The sequence below is a fragment of the Mugil cephalus genome, chromosome 10 (genome assembly GCF_022458985.1).
Source record: "Mugil cephalus isolate CIBA_MC_2020 chromosome 10, CIBA_Mcephalus_1.1, whole genome shotgun sequence".
In the NCBI taxonomy this organism is placed as follows: Eukaryota; Metazoa; Chordata; class Actinopteri; order Mugiliformes; family Mugilidae; genus Mugil; species Mugil cephalus.
Genome location: NC_061779.1, coordinates 17,941,336 through 17,962,932, shown reverse-complemented (window position 1 = coordinate 17,962,932; position 21,597 = coordinate 17,941,336). Strand labels below are relative to the sequence as shown.

At 43.4% G+C, this 21,597-nt stretch overlaps 1 protein-coding gene across 2 annotated transcripts in view; it reads left to right on the top strand.

The window, feature by feature from the left end:
* The window catches only part of LOC125014503 (potassium voltage-gated channel subfamily D member 2-like), a 30,212-nt gene extending 8,663 nt beyond the window's left edge, over nucleotides 1-21,549 (top strand). The window contains exons 3-7 of one of the 2 annotated variants that reach the window (XM_047595614.1): nucleotides 15,825-15,987; nucleotides 16,434-16,532; nucleotides 17,505-17,603; nucleotides 18,557-18,777; nucleotides 20,191-21,549. In XM_047595614.1, the coding sequence (XP_047451570.1) occupies nucleotides 15,825-15,987; nucleotides 16,434-16,532; nucleotides 17,505-17,603; nucleotides 18,557-18,777; nucleotides 20,191-20,365 (757 nt within the window). In that variant the 3' untranslated portion in view covers nucleotides 20,366-21,549. The remainder of the gene's footprint in view (nucleotides 1-15,824; nucleotides 15,988-16,433; nucleotides 16,533-17,504; nucleotides 17,604-18,556; nucleotides 18,778-20,190) is intronic. The other variant, XM_047595615.1, reaches the window with a different exon arrangement.
* Nucleotides 21,550-21,597: the final 48 nt, after the last annotated feature.

Here is a 21,597-nt window from a genome sequence, read left to right as displayed (position 1 = left end):
CAACGAATTGAACGAGAAGCTGTGTCCAAACTTTTGACTGGTGGTGTATATAGATGGAAACTTAGCCCTTCACAACAGAAAACGAGAAATTACATTACTTTGTAGGTTTATAGTTTGTGAATGTTATGCATCTCCAAATTTCTACAATAACTAATGTCCATTGTCCAAAAATAAAGGTTTCCAAAAACCTGGGCCTTAATAGTTTGACGAAGCCAGACTTAACACGCCACTGGTATTTCATTATGTGGTATGTTTCAACCAACACCGAGACAAAAGTACCTCTACACTCAATGAACAGTCCTACAACCAACCACAGTCATTTTGTTATAAACAAATTCAAACCCAACACGCCCAGGTGACATGTATGACTACGTCACTGTTACTCTTCTGGACGTCATCACATAAATCTCTTCCAAACAATTAAATTGTCTCTCCAATAATCAGTTCCCAATAGAGTAGTTCCAGACTTACTGCCGGGACATCCAGCCTACTTCCGGGCTAGGGCTTTTGGGGAGGGTGGCCTTAAAGAGACAAGAGCTAAAACTGCAGGTTTCAGACAGTGGATGAACCAAAGGCCTAAGATTTAAGGGTTATTTTTAAACTAAATAGAAATAGTAGCTCCATTTGGCCCTTTTAAGTGGTGTCAAATTGGTCAGTATGTTTCTTAATTTTGATTGAGTCCTGTTTATTTCATAGAAGTGTTTCCTCCACTTTCTCGCTCTTTGCATATTGTCTCTGAGTCTAGTTCTTATATCTTTTTATATGAGGCTAAGCTAACTAGCGCCACAGTGGTATCAGTCATCTTATCTCAGGCTGTTGTCCCAAGAATAAGGAAGACAGCCACTGTTTCAGAGACAAGAAAATTAGGTAGTACATTTTTTTACCTAAAGCGCACTGCTTCCTTTATATTATCTAAGTTTGATACTGTGATCTTTTCTATCTTAAACTGACCAAGCCTTAAATGTAGCATAGTCACACCATGAAGAAGGTGCATTTGAAGATACTTTATTTATTAAATCACTCAAATTAAGCCTGCATTGTTCTTGAGTTCATGGACAAGATGAGTTTTTGTCTTATCTACATTTTCAAAAACCAGTATTGCAGTATTCCTTTAATCTGGAGTGCACTGAGAATTTCATGGACACATCACCGCCCTCAGTATAAGTATTAGAGTGTGTTTTTTTTTTTGTTTTTTTTAACACTCCACGTTGCGTACTTGTGCCCTTTTATCAGAGCAGATTCCACAACGTTTGTGCATTTCTACACAAACCCTTTTTACAAGTTCAAGAACAGCCACTAGGTGGTTTTCTTTGGAGAAAAATAGTCACTACCACTCACTGAAATTACACGTTTCAGGGTAAGGTCAGCAAACTAATTATCTGCACAGTACTGTGTTGAAACACAAAATTAATTAATTTATATGAGTCGCATTAGCATTACGAAGAAAAAAATCACTTTAATAAATAGTGAGTTTAACATAAAGTATGCAAGTCAGTGGCCTTGCATTTATTACTTTTGTGGCTAATCAGCATACAAAGTACAACCTGGGTTTGCTTTCATGGTAAACGTTTTTACTGTTTGCATAGCTATGCGAACATAACACTGCTCCCCACACTGGCATGTGCAGTAATGAGTGCCGGTGGAGAGAGAAACAGTTGTTCTTTTATTTTTAGATGCCACTGTCACTATGGCAAAAATTGAACTAGCATTCATTATCCTGCATCTCCTGAACAGAAGCAGCCTTGCCCCCTCCTTGACCTCAAAATCCAGCTTTGCAGCACAGATGTAGGATGATAACGTTAGGAGGAAGGCGGTGATAGTCCCACCCATCACTGTGAGGAGTTTGGAATGGGAGTGTTGCGCCGATTATTTCTCTCAGGCGCATGGGACAGCATAGCAAACACAATATCTTGAGATGGTGCCAGCTTTCATAACGCCAGAGTGCGAGTATCCCTCCCCCTGACATTTGTCTCTTTATCAAAAACACCCCTCAGCCAACAAGCCAACATCTGTGATCAGCAGAGATTCAGAGATTACAGCTAACAGCAATCGTCAGTCTGCTGCGCGAATGAAACAGAAACAAAAGGATTCAAAGGCTGATGTAACTTGCGCCTCTCTGCCGCCTCCTTTAAAGAGTGATAGGACTTTATCAGGGTTTTAAAAAGAAAGCTATGCAGATTTTAAAGCCTCTCAGCAAAAACATTAACCCGGGTGAAATGAGAGAAATCCATTACCCTGACAGTCACACCAGTTTCTCAAGTACCTACTCCTAAACGCTGTGTAGCACACATTCATGTTGGAGATAGACTTTCATCGTGCGACAGTCTGTTATGTTCACACCGGTTACTGTCTTGTTGCCCGCGAAAGCGCTGAAATCAATACGGACTTTCATGTTCCGGAGACAAACACGAGGCATAGCTTGTCGTCAGTTTCAGAGAGAACAATGAAACTTTGATGCCAACACATTAATTGAAACTTTGTTTACAGCCGTTCATAATACCCGAACATGAGCAGATTCATGAATATTGATTCACCCTGTTTGTTTGGTAAAATCTTTGTTTCGCTGTTCACGCACCATCTGAGGAATCTTGTGCCAGTTGCGGCAGCAGGATGCAATAATGAAAGCGTAATCAATACCGATCCCACTTGAACGAAATCCACAGCGTTCGCTGTGAAAACTGAAAAAAAAGAAAAAAAAGAAAATAAGAGAAAGAAATAAAATACAGATCTCTGTAAAGTGCACAAGTGTGGCTTTGAACTGAGCTGCCCATACTTGCCACTGTTAACCCAGTTTCATTGTTGAGACTTTGCCACAGGCTCCTTAGATTATTAGTTTCTGTATGCTGTATGAATGATAAGAGGCTATGTCCCATTTCAGTTTAGGCATAAAGAGCTTCCTCCTGTCTGCCTGGCAGGGAGGTCCTGCTGAGATGAGGGATGTCAGCCTGTCACCCTGACGCATGGCAGCTGTTTCCTGCCTGCCCCAGCTACTATAAATAGCTAAATATATCATCTAATGTAGGCCATTTGGTCAAACAGAAACTAAACAGGGCATGTGCTTCAGGGCTATATTTTTCTCTTTCACCTCAGACTATTTTCCCCGTGTACAGGTGTGTAACCAAAGCCCGACTGTTTCCCTCTTCTTTAACTGTCTCACATGGATTGATGTCATATTAAGTGGTGATCCTATGGGGCCATCATTTCGTGTCAAGTTCAGACTTCAGCCATCACCCTCAGCTGACAGTTTCAGCTAATCCAGTGCAAGTGTAGGAGTCTTTAAAGATAAATAATATTATTGCTATTCAGCATTTTATTCTATCTAGTAGTGTGCAGCACCAGTCAAAAGTCTGGACACACCCCATTAAATTGAATGAGAAGGTGTCTCCAAACTTTTGACTGGTAGCGTATATTGGGCAAATGTACCATCCATTGGTCTGGGACATTAGGTAAATTATTTATCATGCTGCATATTCCACTATAATAGCTCACTAATAACAGGTTGTGAAAATTGCATTGTTTGTCCTTTTCCGTATGTGTTTCTCTTATCAAAATTTTAACCACACATCACACTGTGATGCAATTAAAAGACTGCAACCGATGGTCTTGCCGCAGTGTTAAATCAACTCTTTACTGCCACACTCTCGAGAATTGAGCACTGAATCTTCACAAAGGGAAACCACGATGATGGTTTTACTGTGGCCACCCACTGTAAATTAAGAATCATTACATGACAGGTGGAAGGCAGCACATATCAGTGTCTTTCTCTTGTCTGTATTTTCAACATAATTTACCATCCGGCTGCGATAAACTATAGTATTTTCTGCCAGATTTATGCATACGCATCTAGCAGCAGTGAGTCAGTAAGTCAGTAAACCACTAGGGTGGAATATCGCTACTATGGATGGATCACTGTGAATTTTTATGCAGATATTTGTGCTGCCGGGGGGATGATTTGTACCAGATTTGATGGCCATCTAATTCATATGTGTTCATATATTTGTATTTGTGCAGCGAAATGACTTTTGAGTGATTTTTCTAATATAACCGTACAGCTAGTGTTAAATGGCGAGGACTCTTATTCTGGCTCTAATGTCACACTGACTGACTCTAACATCAGACACTGTTTTGATATAACTGCTAAAACATATCTCATTACAGAAATGTGCTCCTCTTTATTTTTCTCAGGCTATCAGGTTGATTAATTCACATTTTACTGAAACATTAATCATTCTGCTGAGCTTTATTCAAAGTGCGCATGCAGGATGCTGGTGTTCCTCTGCTAATGTGTCACCTCTGACTCCCACCATGGTGCCCACAGGGGCACCGTGACCATGGTGTAGCTCTCCACGAGACATTTACATGCAGTATGTCTCATGTAACTGCATTGTCTGGACTAAAATACAACATTGTGGTACTTCAGTGTTTCCATTGTAGGCTGCCTTCAGAAGGACATTATCTAGCAGCTATCATTTGGATTTTTCAAACGAAAGACACCATTATAGATTAAATCACTCAGGAGTTTATAAATTTAGATGAATGCTTCTGGTTAATGCACTAGTGGTAAAATCCAAAAATCACAGTGGGTCTCACCTACTGTGATTCCCCAGGGATTGAGTTAGGCTAACAACTAACAAGGTCACACCAGGTAAGCGCATTAAAGTTGAAAGTTGAAAAAAAAAAAAAAAAACAGCATGATGACAAATCCTAATCCTGTCTTGTCAGTGGCTGACACGCCACACTGAATGAAACTAAAAGATTTAAAAGTGGCAACCATTTCAAGGCTTAATTTTGAAGGGGACAGATGATAGCTACCGTAGATTGTTCAGCTTGGTGTTAGCGCGGCGCAAGTTCAGCTCCCATCCAGGGGATTTCCTAGCTGCTTGTCTCACTGCAGGTGTCCAACACAGGAGTATCTCAGCTGCTTAAGGATTTTATTTCCATGTGGGGATTTTCTCTTCTTTTTTTTTTTAAGGTATTAGCGGAAAAGCGTAAACGGTTGATTATTATTTGTATTTTTCCTCTTAGCCAATTGCCCATAATCCTTGTGGAGGAGCTTAAGAGTTGGATTTCTGGCAAACGCGGGAATATTTTTACATAATGGCCACAGACAAACGGATGCGTCTCGTTATGACTGAGGCCAAAAGACAAAGACAGGCAAGTGAAGAAGAACGCTACCTTGACAGTTAACATTAATAAAGCCAGACACTGCAATCAATTTCAGATGCAGCTTGCTCTCATTTACTTGCACACGCAGACTCAATCTTACATGCACGGAAACACACATAGCATTTGTATTCCTCATGTATCTTCTAGCAGCAGATCTTGCTGTCCTCTGGAGGTCACAGGGGAAACACGCCTGAGCGTGAGCCAACCTCAACCTCTCGAACGTGACATTCGGTTGCCTCTAAAGGTGAAGTGGTCCTGTTCATCTCCCGAACATCAATTTTGCATGGACTTTCCTTCAGTTTGCTTTTCCCCCCACGATTTTGTGTACACATGTCCGTGACAGAAAACAAGCTGCGCTGCCGTTGTTCCAACTCCCATCGTCTTTTCTATGAAATGGCATCCATCAAAGTTAATGGGCTGTAATCATCACCACAAATACACTGTCACACGTCCCACTGCTCGCTCCTGAGTATTCAACTCCCAGTCAATGGGATGTAAAGAGTGACAAGCGTGAGGAACACAATTTGCCATATCATTAACAGCTCCCAAGTTGGAGTTGGGAAAGAATCCAGAAAGTTTGCCATTTTTCAGAGTTTGATTCTGTTTGCTCAACATCTTTGGGGATTGCAGGGGGAGAAACATCCATTAGATGAGCATGTGACATAACAGTCAATACGACTGACGCTGTGATTCAGGCACCCATCAACTTTGTCATCTTGTGAAATAATTCTTATTAAAGTATGTCAGTCTCCACGGGCAGATCTGCTGTGTGGTAGATAGATTAATTTCCCAAGCAGCCGATTCTGCCAGCTTCAAATCAGAGTTAAGCGTATGCTGTATATCTACTTATCTCCAGGCTGTATGCTGCTGGACTTCTGATTATGCATCATCACACAGGTGCACGCATACACACAAACACACACACACAGCCTACTCATTCAGTGCCTGGCATGGCAGAGCTCCAAGAAGAGTGTCCCTGATGCATTTGTGTGTTTGATAGGATGTTTTAGCTGTAGCATCCCCAGAAGACAATTTGTAGACCTCAACAGATGGAGAAGCCCAATTAGAAAGCGGGCAAATGAATGGGAAAAATGGGAGATGAATGTTCCAACTCTGTCTGTCTCCCTCAGGACTGACAGCTAATCCTACAATGGAAGTACAAAACCAACATTACGTGTTTTAGAGGGGAAACATTTAACAAAGGAAGAAGGCTAAAAAGGGGGGTGGTGGTGGCTGCGATTTGATGTCTCAACACCACGCAGTCAAAGAAGAATGACAGAATATGATACAGTTCGCTCACATCACATCTACAGTATGTATAAATATCTCCCTCTGTTGTCTGATTCTTCAAGGGCAGACATCCCACAAAGCAATCGCCTTGCCATCAGCCAAGACCAAAAAAAGGAGTAGAAATGAAAAAGTGCTTAAATATAGCAACCCCTGTGGGACAGTGGAAGGAAGGGCATGCTGTGGTGTGATTAAAATGAATAACCTTCATTCAGTCGTGATTGTTAACGGTACATTTGAATGCTCTGTCAGTGGTTGGGGGCCAAAGCTGTGCCTTTTACTCTGCCTGTCCTCAGAGTTTAAACCTCATTATTCATCAGGAGGCACGTCCTCTGCAGTGACAAAGATGCTGAAGTTATAAATAATGGGAGTTGTGTCATTAAGTACACAGTGGCTCAGGGTCAGTGTAATTCAGGCTTTTGCCCCCCCACCACCCCACCAGCCACACGAGGACGACACAGCAACAACATCATCGCTGACTGATACATTGTGTGGATGCAAGTCCAGTTTCCAGTGGTAAAATGACCTTTTGGTCGTGTTGCTGTTGTTGTTCTGTTCGTGGCTCCGAGTTATTATTTTCCGTGTCCTTTTTTGATTTGACAGGAGGAATCTGGAGGAGTGAAATGGGAAACGTAATGATGTCCCCATGCTCACAAAGTAGCGCGGTGCAGGTGGGGTGAGGGTTGCGGCTAGCGGCTGTGCTCTGCCCCGGGGGACCAGTCAGCAGCTGTTAGCGGCGACGCAGCACTACCAAGCACCTCCCAACACTTCCCCACAGGTTCTCGCCAGTTCCTGGTCCTCGCTGTTATCTGGCCTCGCCGCTGTCGCCAGCTTGGCTGCCGTCCACCCTCTCTGTTTGAGAGCGCTCGGTACATTTTTACGCTTCGCGGCCCTTTCAGTCTCATCACAACCTTTTCTATACCCCTCAGCTTCACTGTGAGATTTTGAAGTGTCCCTTTGAACGCGGAGCTGTTTTATTTATTTTTTTAAACGACTGGAAATCGTACCTTGATGTTTGTTTCAAAGGCGCCCTCTGAGGAATTAAAAATACTTCACTGGTGTGACAAATATTCTGAGGCCGTTTCTGTATTGAGTGGAGCACACGCAGCATCAACCATCCTGGATCTGTAGCTTTGTTTGTACAGGAAGCAAACTTGAATACGAGGGGCTGCAGCTGTTTGGTGCAAAAAGCTGAAATGTATTTGATTGCATCATGTTTTGATTTAAAAATACATCTTATTGTAATATTAACCTTCCGCATATACTTTCCTCTTCTACGTTTTCTGGATCTTTAAACCCTGCTGGTTTTTCAGTTCTTATGAAGATGGATTAGTTGACACGCTAACATTAGTATGTTAATCAGAACATTGCAGGTTTCAGCTTCTCCAATATGTTGCCATTCTTTCTCCTCTGTTATTGGGAATTAAGAAACAATTGGTCCAGACCTCTCCGTCAGCTCTGCTAAATGGTGATGGGCATTTTCAATTATTTTTTGACATTTACACTTAATAGTTTAAACAGTTGATTTATTAATCTGCTACTCACTTTAATATTGCATTTTTATATGGTTGGGTGACGGACAGATTGAAAAAAAAATGAATGAAATGATCAAAATTGATTACAAGTGATTTGCAGCACCAAAAAAGCTTCTTGATAGGATTTCTCCAGGAACTCTCCACCAGTATATTTCTAGTTCTTCTGAAACACATTTTTGGGTTCATGTTGCACAAGAGAACTATTTTAAAAGCTGCATCCTCACAATGAATCTGATCATCAAGAGCCACTTTAATAAGAAAACACTCGAGAGGCCAATTGATACTGAAAATAACAACTGAATGGCAAACTGGCTGCTAACCAAAAGTGGAACAGTAAAATTAAAAAAAAAAAAAAAAAAAACAACACAAGGATATTTCTTCACCGGAAGCACAAATGAATGTGTCCAAAATCTGACACTTTAGTCGGCCATTTAAAAAGCAGATTTTTAGATAGTGCAGCTCATGTATGCGCGCATTGCAGACTCACAGTTAAGGGGCCATTTGGTGGAGGAAGCTGATATCCAGCGGCTGCTCTGTGTGGAATCGCACATCAAAGTTAATCTTGCACCGTCTGCTCTGGCGCCGCGGAGCACTAATCTGCTGTCAGTGTGATGAGGCTCCTGGACCAGTTCCCCTTTCCAACACAGAGGCACTAATCCACAAGACCTTTCACGTTTTTTTCTCTTCTCTATCACCCGATCAGACAACAAAGGTCACCGGGGTCGCTTTGAAATTACATCTGATCAATACTAGCTGAGCATCAGCACAGGTTCTTACGTACATTAAGGCCGGTTTGATGCATTTTACGGCATTCTGATTGTGCTTTGTCGACTACTTTTTTTTTTTTTTCCAGAAAAAGGAACAATACAACTAACACCATTACTACAGCGAGCTAGCTTAATACAACTAGCAATGATTTATGGTGTGTAAAACTCAGAGTTTTCACCTTTAACTTCATTTCATTCCTTTATGTTCCAGAGGTGAGGCGACGCGCTCCCCTGCTCGATCAAAGCGCTCTGTGTTCAAGAAAATGCCACCGCTCTCTCGCCTTCATGTCAATTAACCTATGACGAATACAGAATGAGTTCATTAGCATAATCTCTCGAGTGTCTGACGATTTCATTTTTATTATCACGTTTTCTTATAATCCATAGCCACGGCGTCCCTTCGTGCCGCCAACCCCTCTTTCATGTTCCTTTGCCCACCCCATCCAGCCACAAAGCAGTGTAATTGCATTATCAAAGCATTACGCTAACACTGTTCGCAATGTATTTTTAGCCCCTGGCCTTCTGAAGTAATGTAAGCAGGACGGGCAGAAATCTAAACATGGAATGACAAATGAGACTCTGAGCAACACTTGAATAAGTGCACCTTGATTTCATCGCGTCCTGTCTGATTGAAGGTTCGCATATACGAGGGCGCTTCCTGACCCAAAATATTATTTTAACATTTGCGTGTTTGTGGGGTCACTATTTTATGGGCCCTGCCGACAGTCAGCCCTTGTAAAATCTCTATTAACACAGAACACCCATTCACCCAGTAATTAAAAGAAAGTGCCACGAGGGATTGGTTGCGATCATGACGATGAGTAGCTGAAATAAAGATGACTTGGCACTTAATAGCAGTGGAATAGGGGTGCTTTTTTTTTTGCATAGGACAGCAGTTGTTTCTCAAGTGTCAGCAGGTGTAGACTGAGCGACTGTTGGGGAGCAGAAGAAAAGAAAAATGTCAATGAGGGGCTATGCTAGCACTGCATGATAATAGAAAAGGAGGAGGGAAAAAAGAAAGGGAATGGAGCGTTTCATCTCCAACTCATAGTTAGAGGCAGGCAGGTCCAGGCAGAGGAAGGGTGACTCAAAGTCAGGAACGGAAGAGCGGTAGAGAGGAAAGCTTTTTATCATCCCTGACTCTTAAGAAGATCTCCCAAATGAGAGAGGGCGTGCATGCTAATGTCAAAGCTGCGGTGATAACTAGCCGCCTGGTTTTGCGGGGTGAGGGTTAAGCTGGGATTTGGAGGGCTGAGGGAATACATGTTTGATATGTGAGCGAGAGCGAGCTGAGGTGCCTTTGCCAGAACTATACGTGAGGGATTATTCTATATGATTTATCTGTGTCGGCACGGCTAAAAGAGAGGAATCGTGCTGGTCTTTATTGGGTCTGTGTAGCTCGTGAGACTCCTGGGTGAACGTTCACCCGGAAGATCAAAGCTACATTGACATTGCTGCCACAGAGTCTTCAATTACAGTGCATTAACGCACACTGGCATGTAGGCACGCTTTCTGTTTCCATGAACTTCACATGACAACCTTGAGCTCCGCCCATCGCCTTTCCACAAACCTGCAGAGGCTGGATCTCAGCTGGATTGTGGAAGGCATAAAAAAAAAAGATCTCGCACGTCTGCTCCACGCTTCATTTTACTGCAACATGCAGTTAGAACAATGTAGCCCGTGCGTGTGTAAGTTTCTCGCCCTCAGAGTCGGCAACGTTCACCTATCTCAAAGTTGTCCTTCCCTGTAGCTATTGTTCGGAGTTACTCATACTCGGGCGCTGTGTTTTTCCTACCACACGCATTACAGTCCTCTGGCTCCCCCCTATCTCCGCTTTTCCATCTCCCCATTATGTTGTGTAGTTCTGCCAGCATCCCCTTCTCTCCCTTATCACCTGCAGAGAAAATCTAGCGGGCTAATCCCAGTGCCGGTGGGATTCCCCTCTCTATAATGATGTATATCTGAAGGATAGCATCAGAGCAAAGTCCTATCAGCCCACAAACTCTTAATCCCATCAGTCTTTGGTGTCCAAACCCAAGAGAGGCAACATTTTGGATGTTGTGCTCCCCGCCCGTAGCCAGAGATGCAGTGCAGAACATCAGCAATGATGCTTAGGGATCATGTTGGAGATCATGTTCATTTATTGTGTTTCAGCTTCTTGAAAGCTTGTAGTATATCATCCAGACTTGCACACACTGCACTAAAAAATTCACCTTGCAAGCCCCTGGTGATGCTTCCAGTCTATCTGGCATTCCAACGATTTTTTATTTGTACTTTTTCACAGTGTGTTCTTGGTGGGTAAATACAGAATGTGCTTAATATTTTAACAGGCTGGCCAAAACACAAGTACGTTTGGTTCATTAATAATCTAAACATAAATTACACCAGAGAAATTTCCTTCATTCGGCAACTCTCACGTGTCCCTGCTCACCTGTAAATACGACAGCGTGTTTTACATTTCTTTACTCCCCGTAGCCCTTTTTTTGTGTCCCTGTTTTTTTTTTAAGAACTACTGCTAGTTTTATGAGGCCTCTTAATGTGACATAACTGCCCTCACGACCTCTCCTGTAGCACTCCATAAATCTTGCGGTCTTCGCAAATCCAATTCCAGATAATTTATATCTTCTTGTCACTCATGTTAGTATGCCTTTATGACATGCAGACAGTATAATCCATTTTCTTCAAATCCCGAATTCATAGTTCATAGCATGATGGAGTTCAGGGGGAAAATTACATTTTTTTTGGTACATCTATTATTTAACTGTCAGCAAGGATGAATATTGTGCTCTTTCAGCCTTGTGGAGAAGGTACAGAGAACCGTATTGTTGTGCAGCTTTGCTCCATTTGCTCCTTGTCACGACTTGTAAAATATGGAGCCTTTCTCGGCTGGTCAGAGTAATATCTGGCAGAGTGTATGTTACAGTACGTCCTCAGGAAAAGAATTTCAGCATTATGTCCACTCTGACACCGCTTGATCCTCTGCGACAGCTTTACATTTCACATCACGCCCGCAGGAGATGTCATCACTTTAAGGGTATCTAATACTTCCCGACCTTGCCACCATCCCGTCGTCCCTCCACATCTCTAATGCCTCTCTCTGTCATTATCAACTTTTGATTGGTACAGTCGGTGACAGTATCAGAGTTTCGGAGCAGGAGACAGGGCCTGGTCTCACAGGTTTGGAGGGCTTGTCCGTGCTGCAGAAGCCACTGAACTGTGAAACTAAGCTAGTGAATTACCTCAGGAAGCACTGATAGGGTGTAGAGTCTGTGTGCGATGGGATGTTTGATGAAGGTCAAATAGAAAATCGCAGAATCGTTAAAGGCGTGCAGAGGACACGCAAGGCAGACTGCATGTATAGAATTTGCCTCATCTTTTTCTGAAAAATATCAATGTCACATCGCGCTAACAGTGGTCCACTTATATTTCCTTGATAAATGCTCTAACAAATTAACGTCTGACCTAACAATGGTTGCAACACAAGACGAATGCTGACGCAAAGTTAGATCAGTCTCGTGGAAGAAGGTGAGCCTGAAATTAATTTGAGATTCAGATCATCAGATTGCAGGCCTCTCGGTAATTACTGCCATGAAACAACATGCATAGATGGTGCGCGAGATAGGACAGTGTGCTTAATTCATTTTCATTCTAATCAGCCGATGAATCTAAATGGTTAATGTATTAATCAAATTTGTTTCATTCCACTGCCTCTCAGTGAAATATTAAAGTGGAGCAGATCAAAGTGTGGTTTGATGAAAGAGAGGTTTAATGTTCTTACTGTGGAGGATTTAATGGGATGTCACCTCACAGTCGGGCAGCTTCAGTATCTTCATCTTGGGATTTTTCTCCATTTGAACACCTTGACCTTGATCACTTGTCAATGGAATCGAATGCCGTGAGGGCTTTTGAATGTTAGCCATTCCCTCTGCTTTTATTAATGCGCTTTACCGCAGAAACTAGTTTCACGGTGAAACCCAGGAAATGGAAGTGAGAAGTACCATGACAGAGGTGAAGGTGGATGATAGGATTTTAATGCTGTTGACAAAGGCCCCTGAGCTGAAAGATCTGCCACAATCCTTCTCAGATCCTAATTGTCAGCGCTGCTAAGCTTTGGCAACTGATATGTGCGTTGGCGGGACAGAAGGACTTACTTTAGACCACCGAACTCAGAAATGTGAGCCTGCTCTCGCTTGAGAGGGGTTCTTTCCCTATACACTTTTAAGTGTCTCAATATTCCTACCAACCATCGAAAGTGTCTATTTGTAAGCAGCAGACACAAGCCACCAGAAAAAGGTCAGATTGAACAATTTAAACCCATTTACCTGAAAAGATTTTATTGTGTTTCATTTTTACACAGAAGAACCTGCCCTATCTCCGAGAAGAGGAATAAACAAATGACGTGTCTGTAAAGTCATCCAGATATCTTTTTTTTCCTCACTTCCCACTAACCAGATGGCAGTCAGATTTCAGACACAGGGTTCTGGAAGACAATCAAGGAACAAGATTGCTTTTTTAGGAAGGGGGATTGGTTTAACTAGATGTCAAATTAAAGGCCTGTTCACACAAACACAAACCAGCGAACATTCTCGTGACCGCCCCGCATGTGCGTGTTCCCGTGTACCCAGGATGTCCGCGCTTTTGGGTGTCGGCGCTCGCTGTGAGGCGGTGAGGTCATGTACAGAAATCTGTCTCGGAGCCCTCCTGATGGAGTACCGCACCGCCTTTAGGGTCAAACACGCAAACTCTGCCACGCGGGTTGATACAGGGACTCATGAATGTTTGATTGGCCTATTATCCAAGCCAGGCGGCCACATTCATCCACCCGATCCTGGAATTCAAATATTCCTTTTAGGCTGACATTTCCCCTACACCGTCTGAGGCTAACCCCCCGGATTTTCTCTCTCATCGCGCCGGGCTTCATCTGCAATGCTGTCATCTCACCGCAGGGCAGTTCGATGGACTGCGCTGCTTTTTAAGATGGGGTAAAAGTGCGAGCACAGTATGGTTTCAGGTGGGTGGAACTGGGGAATTGATACTCAGTCATTCCGACATACCCCTTCCTCCTCCGCAGCGACGATAAGAATCTGGTCATCCATCTTCGCGTCTCACCCATGTCAGCTTGGGGTAGCGAACGTGGGTACCTGGTAGTCGGAGACAACAAGAACAAAGCAGGAACATTACTTTAATCTGTCGCCGCTGTTAATTCCTGCCTCTGCCGTCATCCAGGAGGCAGAGCTTTGTGTATCTCAGCTTCCCCCTTATGAACAATCCATCACTGTTAGTGCCTCTCTCCAGAGTGCACTAGCTCCTTTCTTTTTTCACCTGTTCACTACTACGGTTTGCTTACAAGAGACGACACCAACTGAAACCGCATTGCACAGCACAGCTGACGTGGCGCCCTCTTGCCACCCCCCCCGCCCGTTCATTGGTATATAACACATGTGAGCCATCACATTCCCTATGAGGGAGTGCTCTCCCGCATTTCTATGTGGATCTCTTAATAGGCTTTAAGCAGTACATCCAGAATCCATAAGTGACACTTGCTGTCTGTCTCCGTCTGTGATGACACAGGAAAACGACTTGACCTGTAATGAACTGTAAAACTAATGACACCTCCGTGAGATTAGTCAACTTGAAAGCAAACTGTTGTAACATGAAGTCCCATCAAGCGTGATATTAAAATGTCCACTTGTACATCTTTCCACCCGAGCTCTGTAAAATCCCAGGCTGTTGGGCCCAACGTGTTGGAAACCTGAAGCTAATGACTCAAGCAGACGGCTGTGGACATTAGACAACTTCATTTATGAAATAGTCAACCTCCCGTGTAGCGATACATTCACATTACCCTTCCTCACTTGAGAGACGCACTGCTGTCACAGCCACTGAGCACTGCTGATGTCCCTTCCTACCTGCATTCATCTTGCTCTCTGGAGGTAATGGTCTTCTCAGGTCATTTGCGCATTAGGGTCTCGATCATTCATCTCACCGACCTGCAATCCCGCGAACTGCTGGTCCTCGCAGTATGCGGAGGGATGTTTAGACAGGGAAAACATACGTGCCCCCCCTGCATCCTTGGTCTTTAACCGGTTTTAAATCCTCAGCAGAAGGATATTTTCGAACATGCAGGTCGTGTTTAAATGACCGCTGTGAAGAATTTGCAGGTTTTGTACCCGCTTTAATTAATTGCCTTGGAGAAATCAGAACTTCCTCTGTAATTATGCAACGATGATGTTGAATGATAATCACCCCTCTGTGTGGCCACAGAATAACACCGTTTGTACTCTAAACCTTTGGCGCAGCAAGTGTAAGCTGTAAAGAAGGTGAAGCCAGGATGACAGTTTGAATGACATGTCTGACTTTCTAATAGAAGAGACACGGGAGACCATTCACATCCATTCAGCACAACATACGACCATTAACGTGTTCATCTTGAACGCAGCCTGTTGATGATTTAAAAAACGACATACCATTATTTCTGCTTAGGCGAACCAAGCGATTAATGTTGTGCACGATTTCCGAAGAGCAGTTTGTCTCGTTCTTTATTCAAAGCCCTCATTTTGATGAGGGAAGAAGAACAAAACACAGTGGTGGCTGCCGCCGAGGCCCACAGACTTAAACGATCTCCCCAGGGTTCGGCCTCACACTGTTCCCTCTTGCTTTTACTCGATGTGATACTACTCCCTGTATCTTTCACAAGCTGTTTTGGCTAACAGAGGTCACACAGGATGTGTAGCGCATTTGGTCACGACGTGAAAGCATTAGCCGGTGCCAGCAGGTGTGTAATTATATATGAAACAGGGTTTAGAGAGAGTAACGTCACGTGTCATGTCATGTAGAAAAGTAGGCCAAGAAGAAAAGGCTTCAGAGAAGTCCTATTTATTCCTCACGCACTTCAAATGTGTGACTTCTCATCTGAAGTTGTGACATACTCCAAGGTCATTGTGACTATTTCAAGACTACTAAAAATAACATTAAAGAAACAGAAACTTAACATGCTAAAACAAGCCTCCCAGTCAGAGGGTTTCAAAGGAATACGTTGCCTCACTGCTCGCTGTTCTCTGTCTTTCAGGTACGGTGACATGGTGCCAAAAACGATCGTGGGGAAGGTGTTTGGGTCCATATGCTCTCTGAGCGGGGTGCTGGTCATCGCCTTGCCTGTCCCTGTCATCGTGTCAAACTTCAGCCGTATCTACCACCAAAGCCAGCGGGCAGAGAAACGACGAGCTCAGAGGGTACTGATTCTCCCCCTTCCTATTCCGCTATCTCTCCTATTGTGCTTCTATCTGCACTTTTTTCCCCCCTCTGTCCCTGTCTTATCCGCACGTAACAGAATGACAGGGCAAACACTATCTTCCAGAATATTAATCTTTTATTGTGCTTCTGTGTATGTGTGTATTGTGGGGCTAAACTTGCTTGAGTATATCTCAGTGGGAGAAAGAAATAAGAGAGGGAATGACAATGACTGAACAAATGATCTTCAGAGTATTGTGTCAGCAGCTTTTCAACAGCAATATGTGCATTTCTTCCTAAAAGTGTTTACTAAGGCAGAATTTCCTAATCATAGATTTAAGCATAACCTCTAACCACTAAATAGTGCATCTGCCAGAGGGAGATAGAGCCAATTAGTCTGACAGACAAAACGTCAAAGGCTAAAACAGGGGTCTGTTTGTTCAAACAGAAAACTCGCCTTGCTAGAATCCGCGCTGCGAAGATTCGAGGCACTAATGCCTATATGCGCTACAAACAAAATGGGCTCCTGATCGACTCACTGGAGGAGGTAAAGGGGCCAAGCAGCAGCTTGGAACTGACTGACCGGGGCCTCGTTGACTCTTGCATGCCGCTCTGCTCGGGGGCCATGCCACCACACACAGGGGAGGGAGGCTGGGTGGGGGCGGGCTCTTCATGCCACAACACAGGGGCTGCTGTCATTCCAGTGCTTCAGTGTGATCGTCCTCTCTCTTACATCAATCACACCTCTCAGCTGCAGCATTGACATGCTTCGTCAACACTCTCTCTGTCCATACAGCAGGAGGGCCAGGCAGGCGCACTTGCCTTCTGGTGGAGTACAGCCATTACAGTCACACTGACTCATGACCAAGCTCTGCATGTCTATTCAACAGGGTTTGGAGGGGAAGGAGGGAACCAAGGGCTTACTGGACAGTAGGTCGCCTGTGGAGGCTGTCTGCTCAGCCTGCATCTCCTCTAAACTCTGTTTTTGATCCGCTGTGTGTTTTGTTTTACATGATATTTCTAGAGCATCCCGGGTGTAGTGCCGACTAATACAACATACCTTCCATCCCAGAGCAGTGCAGAGCTTCATCAACCGTGTGTCAAGTGTGTGGTGTTGTTACGTCTGGAGTTTGTGTCGTGATTTGGTACAGTCTGTTCGATCTGTGTCTAGGTGTGCCACTGCTGTTGCACTGAAGTGAGCTCAGTTTGAATTGGACGTTTCTGGTCCTTCTCACCAAATCAGTGAGAGAATGGCAAAGCCAGTTCTGTCAGTGACACATGTTGTAATCTGCCACTGTCTCTATGCACCCCCCTAAAACGTCACCATTTCACTATAGGTCCAGTAGATTGGCTGCCGTGCTACAGATCAGCATTTCAACTCTCAAGTGCTTTGCGTACTCTCCGCTACATCAACCGAGCTACTAGCTGTTGCCTGAGACTGTTTCCGTGCAGAGTCTGAACCTGCTCATCTACACTGCTGCCTTTCTTTCTTTTCTCTCTCAACCCTGTGTCTTCCAAGGCCTCCAAGGAGGCAGGAAAAGCCCTGGTGGGGAAGGCCGCCAGCCCTCCGTTTGAGAGCCAACATCATCATCTGCTGCACTGCCTGGAGAAGACCACGGTAAAAGAAAAAAAAAAAATCATCCCTCATGATTTAAAGTGTGTTTAGCAGAAAACAATCATTTTGGCTTATTTAATTTTTACTCTCTTGGTAACAAACTTCAGACTGTCTAAAATAGCTTGCTGTTAAAAAAAGAAGAGGTTCCTTTTATGTAAAATTGCATCACTAGCGCAGTTCCTTCTCTTCCGTATATTTAGCAGTGCCAACCTGTTACAGTGAGATGCGAATAGAAACAGAGCAAGGTTTTTTTTCATCCACGCTCAAACAGAAGAATCTATTTTATATGCAGCACGAGTTAAAAATAGCCATTAATGGAGTTGGGAGATGATGAGGCCCCTCGCCAGCAACATGCTAAAGATAACATGATTCCGCCTGCCACCAACATTGCTTCATTTTACACTATCCATAATTTAGAGATGTAAGAGCCGCTTCAACGTTTGGCTGGGACACGAGTTATACAGTTGCAGCTCTAAACCCTGTATGGGAACATATAGGCAGCCAGGAAATCTGTGTACCTCCTTATATATGATCCTGCTCCCAGCGAAAGCTTGTTCCTTGTCTGAGAGAATCTCCATGAAGGCTTCGTGCATTCAGATGTAGGCCTCTCTTGTTGTAGAGATTAGAGCCTTCACAGTGTCACTCTGCCACCTGCTGGCAGGTCCTGCAACGCACTTGTGGCCTGACCTTCAAGTCATACTCATCTGTCACAGGGATAACAGTTGTGAATGTTTTCACAGATGGCACTTAATGTGGGCATCTGGGCCAATATATTCCTATCCCCTTGATGATTCATTTTTCAATTATTAAACAATTTTGCTGTGGATTCTGTTCAGTCTGTTTAGTCTTTAATGTGAACCATCTTTACTCATTAGCTAGCTAGAACCAATCACACGGCGTAACCGAGTGAGTCACGGGCGACGCTGAATCCAAATTTCCACCACTTTCCTCCCCAGAATCACGAGTTCGTGGACGAGCAGACGTTTCAGGCCAACTGCATGGAGATCTCGGTGATGAACAAGTCGGGCTCCCGAACCTCCTCGCTATCCTCGTCTCCGCACGGCCTCGGCTCGTGCTGCTCCCGACGCCACAGGAAGAAAAGCAGCTTCAGCCTGCCCAGCACAAACAACCAGGAGCTCAGCACCATACAGATAAGAGAGCGGCCAGTGGCCAACAGGTAGTCTCCTTGACTTCCTACAAGACAAGATGAGATGAGATAAGATAAGATGAGATATCGATTTCTTTGCCGTACACTGTACCACCTTATGTGCAGATAACTTTGTAGATTTGGGTAGAGGACATCTGTTTTCCCTCCTTTAAATTATTTAAAAATCTTTTTGTGTGTCTTTCTGAGTAAATACCAGGGAAGGGCGGCACAGTGGAGTTTGCATGTTCTCCCTGTGTCTGCGTGGGGTTCCCCCCACCCTCCAAAGACATGCTTCTTAGGTCTATTGTTGACTCTAAATTGACGCTAGGTGTGAGTGTGAATGGTTGTTAGTCTCTGTGTTAGCCCTGCGATGGACTGGAGACATGTATAGGGTGTACCCCGCCTCTCGCCCAATGACAGCTGGGATAGACTCCAGCAACCCCCGGTGACCCTAGTGAGGATTAAGCGCTAGTAGAAGATGAGATGAGATGAAACACTAGGGTAGTTAAAGGTGAAACAGCAGAGAAAAGAAAAGAAAAGAAAAGAAAAGAAAAGAAAAGAAAAGAAAAGAAAAGAAAAGAAAAGAAAAGAAAAGAAAAGAAAGGAGAACCATAGGGGTGTTAAACACTTATTTAAATATGGGCTGAGTTATGTGAGCACTAAAAGTAATAATATGTCAGGTGTATTGAAATGTTCCAGCGATGAGTTACTTTATAATCCTTCACCCTGACACAGTGTTCTCTGTTATAATCCCCACTGTTTTTATTGCATCTACTTTCTACCTAATGTTTCTCAGAAAAACTTTGTGTTGAATTATCTGGGAATCTTTTTTTTTTCTTCCTGTGACTACAAATTAAATAGTCTTTCTTTCCATTATAATGGCAGCAGAATCCAACATGTAGGCAAGTAAAGTCACTTGACACCGTTGAGGAAATGTGATATTTGGTGAATTGTCTGAGCTGCAGTTGATTAATAATCTCGGTGTGAGATTGTTGATACGTGGAGGAGGAGAATGGATTCTTTTTCTCGAGCTTGCCCCCCATCACACGTGAAAATGTTCAATGTCACTTGAAATTAGAAAGCACTCAACGTAGTATTAAACACGTTATATGTCTATACAGTATATATATATATATATATATATATATATACGTCCTTACAGGGTATGTGTAAAGTCATGTCCGGATCCGAGATTCAGCGCATTCAGTCTGGAGGCTTATACCCAGTCCTCCCATTCATTATATTCTCCATGAACTCTGGCTCTCATTTTAAGTTGAAATATGCCTTAATGATCAGCACGAGCCAAACTCCTTTATAAATTCACCCAGCACAAAGAGTGAATATTTCTTTTATAAGAACGTTTGAAAGAACTCTGTGTAATATAACCCTTCCAATTTACATCTACAACGCCAGACCTTTCTCATTTTGTGTTCCCCCTCGCAGCCGCTCCAACCTGAATGCCAAACTGGATGAGACTGTGCCCTTGAAGTGTGATGACCCTTACATCACTCCGTCCATGGTCAGCCTCTCCGCCCCAGTGGTGTCCTCATCAGACGGGGACGGCTCCACCACCACAGCATACTCTCAGAGCAACATTGTCCGAGTATCTGCCTTGTAGATGTCATGCCTATCTGATCAGCTAACTGGTCTCGAGAAGCACCAGATGCTGAGGAGAGGGACCACCGAGCATCAACCTGCCATAATCTAGAGGGATTATAAGATTAGCAGAGGTCGGGGGTTTTTGAAATAGTGATCTCATCTGATGTCAAACTCTGCATGGTATTAAAACGACGTGGACCGCTGCCTTGGAAATGAAAGCGAACCAGCAGATCTTGCTTCAACAAGCACAGCCGAGTGAGGAAGTGTGGGGAATGCGTGGTCATCATCGTTGCCTAAATAATACTGAGAAAAAAAACTTTATTTTTGAATATGTAATGTAGTTGTATTTGTTGTCTCTGATTTTGAGGAGGAAAGGCAAAAGTTTAACGTCATCTTCGATGGCCTCTTATGACAAAGCACACATATTCATCACCCGAAAGACCGTCTTTGTGAATATTGAACTCTTACTTACACAACAGAGACATTCTCTCAGCACCCTGTTACACCGATTGTTTTGAAACCCCTCGGTTAAATGGTTTCTAATCTTTCCCTCACTGTTGTAAATTTAAAAGACATACATACATCCGCTGGAATGGATAGCTGTTGTGAATATTCATTGACTGACTCATTATCTGGTTGGTGTCATCGCTTGATGAGTAAAATATACTACGCATCCTGACATGTTTGTGAAATGTGCAAGTGAAAGTCAAAATGAAGAAATCTGTGTTAGCCTACATATTTGACATTCTGATATGGATCTGTGTGAAAGCCACTGTCGTTAGTTAACAAATGATATTAAGAACTATACAGGGTATATATTAGTTAGGTCACAACGTAGAGACATAAGTGAGTGTTCTCGGCAACACTTGACTAATACTAACCCTAACGTGGACACATAGTACTGACCTGGGAAACCATATGAAAGAGTGTTCAACATTCATTTCACCCACTTCCTCATAAATTATAAAACACAAAAGCGAGACTTGGTAGATTTCACTGTGTTAAAGGGCCATTTTGTACATTTTTCATACTGTAAATATCTCAGTTGGGACTTTATGGACTGCATTTGAAGCTGGCTCCTCTTCTTTCTAGATTTAGTTGACGGTTGTTGGCTTACTGTTTTTGTCTGTTAACTGGTTGAATTAAGGATTTGCATGCTGTCATTGCCGAATTCTGTTTTATTAAAGTATGTCTCTGCTTCTTGTTGGTTTGTCAGTAAAAATGAGACCGGTGGAGGTAAACACGACGAGG